General features: G+C 43.0%; 1 protein-coding gene across 1 annotated transcript; it reads left to right on the top strand.

Annotated features, from left to right (window-relative positions):
* Window positions 1–3413: 3413 nt before the first annotated feature.
* Window positions 3414–4553, top strand: LOC108717455 (zinc finger CCHC domain-containing protein 3-like; the record flags this gene model as incomplete). The annotated part of the gene is made up of 1 exon (XM_018264703.2): window positions 3414–4553. A coding segment is annotated over one exon (1050 nt), but the record flags the coding sequence as incomplete, so codon positions are not given.
* Between the last annotated feature and the right edge of the window lie 6929 nt (window positions 4554–11482).

Below are 11482 nucleotides of genomic sequence, written 5' to 3'. Positions count from 1 at the left end.
ATACCTGTAACTTGTCAGTCACAGAGGGAAAAGTAGCCCATAAACACCACTAGTAGATCTTCCCTGATCAGCTCAGCCAACAGCACCAATGGGCACACTATGGAAGAGTTATTAGTATAGAGAGTCCCCAGATTTGTGTGAAAGGCAACAGACAATAAGCAGACAGAGCTAGAGAACAACTGGGCAGAACACAGCTCATGTCACATGGAGCAGATACCCAGAGGGCATTTTCTGGAGCTGCCCTTGACTTCAATGGGAACCAGGCAAAAGTGCAGCTGTAAAAGCTTTCCCACTCCATAATGCTATAAAGGATAAGTCAACTTTTAAAATAAGTGAATATAAAATAGACGAGGGGGCTATTCTAAGCAGTTTTGTAATTTACATTTATTATTTATTTTCTTTTAATTGCAAGATATTAAGGGATACATGTACTGTTAATATGAATGAATTTTGTTACAACAGCGCCACCTGCTGGTCAGTTTCCCACCAGTCTCACCATCAGACATTCATCCTTCAGTTTTGGGCCCAACGCTCAACCATCACAGTCTCAATCCTCCAATTTAAGTTCTCATTCCTTAATCAACTGAATTGCTCAGTCTGACTTCTGTCCTCACACTTCAGCCAAACTATTTCCAAGTAACATTATTCCATCAGACATTCATCCCCCATTATCAGTCCTTATCCCTCAACCTTCAGCATTACTCTCATTCCCAGTTCCACCTTCTCACATTATTGCTCACATGGCAACCCTAACATTTCCCCATTATTCCTCACACCTTGATCCTCAATCATCATGAAATATCACTTTTTATCCCTCGGGCATCAGAACTTTACCTCCAACATCAGTCCTCATGTCTCCATATGATCACACATTAAATATCATAGTGACCTCCAAAAAAGCCTTGTTATTGGATCAGATATCCCTTGATCCCACCGCTATAGAATTCTGGGAAAATCTGGCAAATGACGAGTCCCAAGTCAGAAACTGCCCTATTTGGTGAGTGGCTGCCAGAGAAATTCCATGTCATGTTTCTGGCTCCATCTACAGAATGTCTGATTGTGTCTGTTGGGAGATACTAATATCTGAAACCTTTAAGTTTTGTTTTTGTACCTTGTTTAATATGCAAAATTTAAAAATAATTGACATTAAACACATCACGGTGTCCCATAATACTTAGCCAAGGCCACCTTGGGGGAGGGCCCTGCTTACTATTATTGCACCCCCACCTGGGTCCCCAGAGCAGTGGGTCTAAGTCTAATGGGCCCCAAAGGGTAAAAAAAGCCTAAAGGAACTGCACCTCTGGCCACACACCCGGGCCCCCACACCCACCACACAATATCCAGTTATACCACCCACTGCGGATGTACAGGTGGAACATACGGGAGAGAGAGACGCCGGCAGAACCATCTCTTTGTATTGCAGAGGCTCATCTCCATGATCTGCACTATAAGACTGGATTGTTTGATATGCGCTCACAAGTTTCACTTATGTCAGTGCAATAAGTTACTTTAAAAAAATTAAGGCGCTGTCCCTCCTTTTTATTGTCTTTACAGAAAAAGGAATCCCCTGGAGTTGATTTTGAAATCAGGAATCTTGTAAATTGCCAATCCCACCAGAGAGTAGAGGAGCCACATGCTGATTTTTACTGAAGCATTAAAAGCACTTTGTTTGACTTATTTTGGAGATAGCACCTTACACTATAGCACTTTTATACACACACACAAACAATCTGTGCATAGACTCTCAATGGTTCAAGACACACACAGATTAGTGTTGTAACACTTTGGTGACTGCACTGAATATTAACAATATTGCACTAGGCTCTGTCATTTGTTTATTTCAAATGCCAAGTCTTTCGAATTGTGGACAAACAGGAACAAAAAACCGCACGTAATGTGCTGCAAGGTTTTATTCATCAATAAAAGTCAATAAAGACTTGGCATTTGCAATTGCTTCTAATTGGGACAGAAGCTGTGGCACAGGAGACCTATCGTGATACCGGTACAATCGACTTCCTTTTTCATTGTTTTTTTTCCGTAGCCTATGGCAAGAGAAGAGTTGAAAAAACAGAGGGCATGAAAGATGGTATAGGAGAGGAGAAAGGAAATGGAGGTTATGGACTAGAGAGAAAAATAGAAAGGTGATCAAAAATATAGTAGGAAAGAAAGTAAAGCTGAACAGCTGGTGGGAATAGAAATGGAAAAGAGAGACAGGAAGAGAGAATAAAAATAATTTAGCCCTAAAATGTTTGCCTGGCAGATGGGGAGAAACAGGGTTTCCAAAAAATAAGGAAGGACAGAACAGGAGAGAATAAATTCTACTCTGATAAAGGGGTGCACCATCACCAAGATAATGTCCTAGCTGGTAGGGGAGCAATCCCTCTGAAATCCATGAAAGGTGCTTTCCCATTCTCATTAGGGCAAGTTGGTTATAGTAAGACAACATGGAGATGATAGGGCAAGTGGGTAAACATTGGCCAAGGTAGGGGCAGTAGGACAAGATGGAGTTTACAAAACAAGATGGGCTAGATGGAGACTGAATGGCAAGATGGAGCCAGTAGAGCAAAATGGAGACAGTACAGCAAGACGGAAACATGATGGATAAAGTAGGTCAAGCTGGGGACAGTAGGGCAAGATGGAGACAGTAGAGCAAGATGGAGCAAGTAGGACAAGATGGAAACAGAAGGGCAAGATGAAGACAATAGGGCAAGACGGAGTCAGTAGGTCAAGACGGAGACAGTAGGACAAGACGGGGACAGCAGGGCAAGACGGAGACAGTAGGGCAAGACGAAGAAAGTAGGACAAGACGGAGACAGTAGGACAAGATGGAGACAGTAGGACAAGACGGAGACAGTAGGACAAGACGGAGACAATAGGACAAGATGGAGACAGTAGCTTAAGATGGAGACAGTAGGGCGAGATGGAGACAGTATGAAATGAAGAAGACTTGGTAGATTTTGCTCTTCCTATGGTATTACAGGATAGGGAAGTTGAGGCTTACTAGGCACAGCTCAACACATGGCTATGTGTTGGAATGTCAGCTTTTATCATGGTAGTGCTTGAGCAATGGCTACTTTGCCATAGAGGCTAGGCTAAGGGCTATGTGACTGACAGCTCTTGTCATAGAAGGCTGTGGGTCTTCCTATTGTTTTTCATGTAAGTGGGCAATCTGTAATAGGCAAAGGGCTATGTTGTCTTTGACATGGATTGGAGATTCCTCTTGTGATTGGTCAACTTTGAATGATATGGAAATGAAGAAGATTTGGTAGGTTTTGCTCTCCCTATGTTGTTACGGGATAGGGAAGTTGAGGCTTACTAGGCACAGCTCAACACATGGTTATTTGTTGGAATGTCAGATCCTGTCATGGGATGGTCTTTCCTATCCTTATTCCAGTGAGATATTTTGAGGTTGAGCTGGGAGTGTTTTGCCAGGATGGATCCTGAAGAGTGCTTGGGTAAAGCACTCAATTAGGATTATCGTGGATGAGGTTGTGAGTTGGGAGAGTCAATTACGATACATTGCTGAGGTGATTTTTTTTGCCATCGGAGGAATTGAGAAGAAAGAAATCTTAGCGATACAAGAATACCTGAGAAGAGGCATTTATGATGTCACCTTTGATGGAGAAGGGATTTATCTGTGTTTCTTGAGTAATTGGAGAGAAACCTTCCAAGATGAATGGCTTCAGGGGTTCAGGATTGTGTCTCACTTTCCAGAGGAGGAAATAACCCTGGTGATTAAATCTTACTCACTGTTTGTTCCTCTGAAAGAAGTTGAATTTGTCCTACGGAATTATTGCAAAAAAGTGAGTTTTGTTGGAAAAGTCTTTAATGAAATTGGTGTTTGGGCATCAAAATATAAGTTTAAAGTTACTTTTAAGGAAGATACTTTTCTGCCAGCAGGATTCCGTCTTGGAAATGCAAACCTGGATATTTTCTTTCCAGGAATGCCAGAATTTTGCAGAAAATGCAGACTGTATGGGCATGGAGCAGAAACCTGTAAAACGTGTTCTAATTGTGGCTGTTTTGGCCATGGATTTAAGGGTTGTACTGAGCCAAAAAAATGCAATCTTTGTTTACAGGTAGGACATCTGTATGCGAAATGTCCCCAGAGAAAAGGAAGAAAAGAAAGTATTGTAGAAGAAAAACCTGTTCCTGTTAAGGAGGACTTTGCCGAACTGCAGTTAGCTAGTTCTTTTGAGGAGATTTTAGCAGGTGAATTAAGGTGTGGTGCAGATCCTGTTTGGGGGATGGGTGAGATTGAAGGGTCAGCTGTTACAAAAAAGAGAGGTAAAATAAAAAATGATCCTGACATTGCTGTGGAGAAAAAGAGTCGGTCTGTAAGTCAAGTAAGACCTCCCTCAAGGGGAGAGGTGCTCTACGATTTCTGGAAGGAGAAATCTGACTTAGAAATCAGGACATTTTTTGAGAGCTGGACAGAAGAAGAAGAAAAAAAGATCTTTTAGAAAAAGGGTGGATTTAGAGCGAATCTCAGAAAAAGAAAATTTTGGATTTTATGAGAAAATGGAAATAAAAATGTTTTTAATTTAAAAAAACAAACAAAAAAACATAAGAAATAAAATATTTTGGTGGAAGTGATGTTGTGAAGTGATGGTGGAGGTTATATCTGTCATTGCTTTATTACTGGGAAACCTAGCTTGGGCAATGGCTAATATCACATAGAGGCTAAGCAAAGGGCTATATGACTGATGGCTCTTGTCATAGATGGCTGCAGGTCTTCCTTTTGTTTTTCATGTAAGTGGGCAATCTGTAATAGGCAAAGAGCAATGTTGTCTTACAGGCAAACTTTGACATGGATAGGACAGTCCTCTTGTGATTGGTCAACTTTGACTGATATAGAAATTCTGAAGACTTGGCAGTTTTTTCTCTCCCTATGGTATTACGGGATAGGGAAGTTGAGGCTTACTAGGCAAAGTTCAGCACAAGGCTATATGTTGGAATGTCAGCTGTTATCATGGAGTGTTTGGCCAATGGATAATTTGCCATAGAGCCTAGGCAAAGGAATATGTGACTGTCAGCTATTGTCATAGAAGGCTGTGGGTCTTCCCATTGTTTTTCATGTCAGTGGGCAATTTATAATAGGCAAAGGGCTATGTTGTATGACAGGCAGTCTTTAATGTGGATTGGACAGTCCTCTTCTGATTGGTCAACTTTGACTTATATGGAAATGAAGAAGACTTGGTAGGTTTTGCTCTCCCTATGGTATTAGGGGATAGGGAAGTTGAGGCTTACTAGGCACAGATCAACACATTGCTATGGTTGGAATGTCAGCTTTTATCATGGGAGTGTTTAGGCAATGGCTAATTTGCCATAGAGCCTAGGCAAAGGGCTATGTGACTGACTGCTCTTGTCATAGAAGGCTGTGGGTATTCCTATTGCTTTTCATGTAAGTGGGCAATCTGTAATAGGCAAAGGGCTAGTTGAAGTTGGAGCTTACTAGGTACAGCTCAACACACGGCTTTGTGTTGGAATGTCAGCTTTTATCATGGGAGTGCATACGCAATGGCTAATTTGCCATAGAGGCTAGGCAAAGGGCTATGTGTTTGACAGCTCTTGTCATAGAAGGCTGTGGGTCTTCCTATTCTTTTGTATGGAAGGGGGAATCTATAGTAGGCAAAGGGCTGTGTGTCTGACAGCTCTTGTCATAGAAGGCTGTGGCTCTTCCTATTGTTTTTCATGTAAGTGGGCAATCTGTAATAGGCAAAGGGCTATGTTGTTTGACAGGCAGTCTTTGACATGGATTGGAAAGTCCTCTTGTGATTGGTCAACTTTGACTGATATGGAAATGCCGAAGACTTGGCAAGTTTTGCTCTCCCAATGGCATTAAGGGATGGGAAGTTGAGGCTTACTAGGCACAGCTCTACACATGACTATGTGTTGGAATTTCAGCTTTTATTAAGGGAGTGCTTGGGCAATGCCTAATTTGCCTTAGAGGCTGTGCAAAAGGCTATCTGGCTGACAGCTCTTGTCATACTAGTCTGTGGGTCTTTCTATTGTTTTTCATGTAAGTGGGCAATCTGTAATAGGAAAAGGACTATGTTGTCTGACAGGCAGTCTTTGACATGGATTAGACAGTCCTCTTGTGATTGGTCAACTTTGACTGATATGGAAATGCTGAAGGCTTGGCAGGTTTTTCTCTCCCTATGGTACTACGGGATAGTGAAGTTGTGGCTTCCTAGGCACAGCTCAACTCTTGGCTATGTGAAGGAATGTTGGTTTTTATCATGGGAGTGTTTGGGCAATGGCTAATTTGTCCTAGAGGCCAGGCAAAGGGCTATGTGGCTGACAGCTCTTGTCATAGAAGGCTGTGGGTCTTCCTACTGTTTTTCATGTAAGTGGGCAATCTGTAATGGGCAAAGGACTATGTTGTCTGACAGGCAGTCTTTGACGTGGATTGGACAATCCTCTTGTGATTGGTCAACTTTGACTTATATGGAAATGAAGAAGACTTGGTAGGTTTTGCTCTCCCTATGGTATTACGGGATAGGGAAGTTGAGGCTTACTAGGCACAGGCCTATACATGTTTATGTGTTGGAATGTCAGTTTTTATCATGGGAGTGCATGAGCAATGGCTAATTTGCCATAGAGGCTAAGTAAAGGGCTATGTGTCTGACAGCTCTTCTCATAGAAGGCTGAGGGTCTTCCTATTGTTATTCATGTAAGTGGGCAATCTGTAATAGGCACATGGCTATGTTTTCTTACAGTCTTCTTGTGATTGGTCAACTTTGACCAATATGGAAAAGCAGAATACTTGGTAGGTTTTGCTCTCCCTATGGTATTACAGGATAGGGAAGTTGAGGCTTATTAGGCACAGCGCAACACTTTTTAAGTGTTGGAATGTCAGCTGTTTCATCGGAGTGCTTGGGCAATGGCTAATTTACCATAGAGGCTAGGCAAAGGGCTATGTGACTGACAGCTCTTGTCATAGAAGTCTGTGGGTCTTTCTATTGTTTTTCATGTAAGTGGGCAATCTGTAATAGGCAAAGGGCTATGTTGTCTGACAGGCAGTCTTTGACATAGATAGGACAGTCCTCTTGTGATTGGTCAACTTTGACTGATATGGAAATGCTGAAGGCTTGGCAGGTTTTTCTCTCCCTATGGTACTACAGTATAGTGAAGTTGAGGCTTACTAGGCACAGCTCAACTCTTGGCTATTTGATGGAATGTCTGCTTTTATCATGGGAATGCTTGGGCAATGGCTAATTTGTCATAGAGGCCAGGCAAAGGGCTATGTGACTGACAGCTCTTGTCATAGAAGGATGTGGGTCTTCCCATTGCTTTTCATGTAAGTGGGTCATCTGTAATAGGTAAAGGGCTATGTTGTTTGACAGGCCGTTTTTGACATGGCTCGGAAAGTTCTCTTGTGATTGGTCAACTTTGACTGATATGGAAATGTTGAAGACTTGGCAGGTTTTTCTCTCCCTATGGTATTATGTGATAGGGAAGTTGAGGCTTACTAGGCACAGTGCAACACATGGGTATGTGTTGGAATGTCAGCTTTTATCATGGGAGTGCTTGGGCAATGACTAATTTGCCATAGAGGCTAGGCAAAGGGCTATGTGACTGACACCTCTTTTCATAGAAGGCTCTGGGTCTTCCTATTGTTTTTCATGTAAGTGGGCAATCTTTAATAGGCAAAGGGCTATGTTGTCTGACCGGCAGCTTTTGACATGGTTAGGGCAGTCCTCTTGTGATTGGTCAACTTTGACTGATTTGGAAATGCCGAAGATTTGGCAGGTTTTTCTCTCCCTATGGTATTACGGGATAGGGAAGTTGAGGCTTACTAGGCACAGCTCTTATGTGTTCGAATGTCAGCTTTTATTATGTGAGTGCTTGAGCAATGGCTAATTTGCCATAGAGGCTAGGCAAAGGGTTATGTGACTGACAGCTCTTGTCATAGAAGGGTGCGGGTCTTCCTATTGTTTTTCATGTAAGTGGGCAATCTGTAATAGGCAAAGTGGGCAATCTTTAATAGGCAAAGGGCTATGTTGTCTGACCGGCAGCTTTTGACATGGTTAGGGCAGTCAATCTGTGACATGGATTGGAGATTCCTCTTGTGATTGGTCAACTTTGACCGATATGGAAATAAAGAAGATTTGGTAGGTTTTGCTCTCCCTATGTTGTTATGGGATAGGGAAGTTGAGGCTTACTAGGCACAGCTCAACACAGCAGTATGTGTTGGAATATCAGCTTTTATCATGGGAGTGTTTGGGCAATGGCTAATTTGACATTAAGGCTAGGCAAAGGGCTATGTGACTGACAGCTCTTGTCATAGAAGGCTGTGGGTCTTCCCAGGCAAAGGGCTATGTTGTCTGACAGGCAGTCTTTGATGTGGATTGGACAGTCCTCTTCTGATTGATCAACTATGACTTATATGGAAATGAAGAAGACTTGGTAGGTTTTGCTCTCCTTATGGTATTACAGGATAGGGAAGTTGAGGCTTATTAGGCACAGCTCAACACATGGTAATGTGTTGGAATGTCACCTTATATCATGGGAGTGCTTGGGCAATGGCTAATTTGCCATAGAGGCTAGGCAAAGGGCTATGTGACTGACAGCTCTTGTCATAGAAGTCTGTGGGTCTTCCTATTGTTTTTCATGTAACTGGGCAATCTGTAATAGGCAAAGGGCTATGCTGTTGACAGGCAGTCTTACATGGATCGGAAAGTCCTCTTATGATTGCTCAGCTTTGACTGATATGGAAAAGAAGAAGACTTGGCAGGTTTTGCTCTCCCTATGGTATTTGGGGATAGGGAAGTTGAGGCTTACTAGGCACAGCTCAACACATGGCTATATGTTGGAATGTCAGCTGTTTCACCGGAGTGCTTGGGCAATGCCTAATTTACCATAGAGGCTAGGCAAAGGGCTATGTGACTGACAGCTCTTGTCATAGAAGTCTGTGGGTCTTTCTATTGTTTTTCATGTAAGTGGGCAATCTGTAATAGGCAAAGGGCTATGTTGTCTGACAGGCAGTCTTTGACATGGATTAGACAGTCCTCTTGTGATTGGTCAACTTTGACTGATATGGAAATACTGAAGACTTGGCAGGTTTTTCTCTCCCTATGGTACTACAGTATAGTGAAGTTGACGCTTACTAGGCACAGCTCATCTCTTGGCTATGTGTTGGAATATCAGCTTTTGTCATGGGAGTGCTTGGGCAATGGCTAATTTGACATAGATGCTAGGCAAAGGGCTATGTGACTGACAGCTTGTCATAGATGGCTGCAGGTCTTCCTATTGTTTTTCATGTAAGTGGGCAACCTGTAATAGGCAAAGGGCAATGTTGTCTGATAGGCAGTCTTTGACATGGATAGGACAGTCCTCTTGTGATTGGTCAACTTTGACTGATTTGGAAATGCCGAAGACTTGGCAGTTTTTCTCTCCCTATGGTATGACGGGATAGGGAAGTTGAGGCTTACTAAGCAAAGCTCAATACATGTCTTTATGTTGGAATGTCAGCTTTTATCATGGGAGTGCTTGGGCAATGGCTAATTTGTCATAGAGGTTAGGCAAAGGGCTATGTAACTGACAGCTCTTGTCATAGAAGGCTGTGGGTCTTTCTATTGTTTTTCATGTAAGTGGGCAATCTGTAATAGGCAAAGGGCTATGTCTGACAGGCAGTCTTTGACGTGGATCGGACAGTCTTCTTTTGATTGGTCAACTTTGACTGATATGGAAATGCCGAAGACTTGGCAGGTTTTCTCTCCCTATGGTATTACGGGATAGGAACGTTGAGGCTTACTAGGCACAGCTCAACACATGGTTATGTGTTGGAATGTCAGGTTTTATCATGGGAGTGCTTGGGTAATGGCTAATTTGCCATAGAGGCTAGGCAAAGGGCTGTGTGACTGACTGCTCTTGTCATAGAAGGCTGCGGATCTTCTTATTCTTTTGTATGGAAGGGGGAATCTATAGTAGGCAAAGGGCTATGTGACTGACAGCTCTTGTCATAGAAGTCTTGGTCTTCCTATTGTTTTTCATGTAAGTCATAGTGCTTGGGCAATGGCTTATTTACCATAGAGGCTAGGCAAATGGCTATGTGACTGACAGCTCTTGTCATAGAAGTCTGTGGGTCTTCCTTGATTTTCATGTCAGTGGGCAATCTGTAATAAGCAAAGAGCTATGTTGTCCAACAGGCAGTCGTTGACATGGATTGGACTGCCCTCTTGTGATTGGTCAACTTTGACTGATATGTAAATAAAGAAGACTTGGTAGGTTTTTCTCTCCCTATGGCATTACGGAATAGGGAAGTTGAGGCTTACTAGGCACAGCTCAACACATGGCTATGTGTCTTAATGTCAAATTTTATCTTGGGAGTGCTTGGGCAATGGCTAATTTGCCATAGAGGCTTGGCGAAGGCCTAACTAATTGTGTACGTTTTGTGTAACCATAGGCAGGTATGTGTCAGTGCCTTATAAACATAAGTTTGATTTGGTGGGTGCCATTTAAGGATCAAAGCAAATACCCTCCACCATTTTATTGGGGTTTCGGGCATTTCTGCAAGTACTTGAATGACCTCAATGAATGATGACACTGTGTTAGCACTTTATCTGGAATGTGATTGTTTACTTCTCATTTCTCTGCATGTGGAACACAGGGCCGACACCTGGATCTCTGACTCTCACCTGTTGTGTTACTGTGTCTTACTTACTGTGGTTATTTGTTGGTTGAACTACTGACAATGGTGTTTCCTTCAGTGATAATAGCGACTAGTAATGAGTATACCCTGTACCTACTGTATCTGTATCAGCAGGACTCTGTATGCGCTACTGTATCTGTATCAGTCGGACTGTGTATGCGCTACTGTATCTGTATCAGTCGGACTGTGTATGCGCTACTGTATCAGCCGGACTGTGTATGCGCTACTGTATCTGTATCAACCAGATGGTGTATGCGCTACTGTATCTGTATCAGCCGGACTGTGTATGCGCTACTGTATCTGTATCAGCTGCACTATGTATGCGCTACTGTATCTGTATTAGCCGGACTGTGTATGCGCTACTGTATCTGTATCAGCCAGACTGTGTATGCGCTACTGTATCTGTATCAGCAGGACTGTATATGCGCTACTGTATATGTATCAGCCGTACTGTGTATGCGCTACTGTATCTTTATCAGCCGGAATGTGTATGCGCTACTGTATCTGTATCAGCTGCACTATGTATGCGCTACTGTATCTGTATTAGCCGGACTGTTTATGCGCTACTGTATCTGTATCAGCCAGACTGTGTATGCGCTACTGTATCTGTATCAGCCAGACTGTGTATGCGCTACTGTCAGTGCCGGGCCATGCTGGGCAGGCGCTCTAAGCAGGCCCAGCAGTCGCAGCGCCTATTTACTGCGCGCGTGCACATGCGCGAATTTGCGCTCGTGCGCATGCGCAAATTTGCGCTCGTGCTGAAGCCCACAGATCGCGAAAACTACATCGAGTCGGCCAGAGAAGGGAACCGGACTTGGGGTAGGC

Source organism: Xenopus laevis, chromosome 5S (assembly GCF_017654675.1).
Source record: "Xenopus laevis strain J_2021 chromosome 5S, Xenopus_laevis_v10.1, whole genome shotgun sequence".
Classification (NCBI taxonomy): domain Eukaryota; kingdom Metazoa; phylum Chordata; class Amphibia; order Anura; family Pipidae; genus Xenopus; species Xenopus laevis.
Note: the sequence above shows the minus strand (reverse complement) of the source record. Positions and strands in the feature narration are given on the sequence as shown.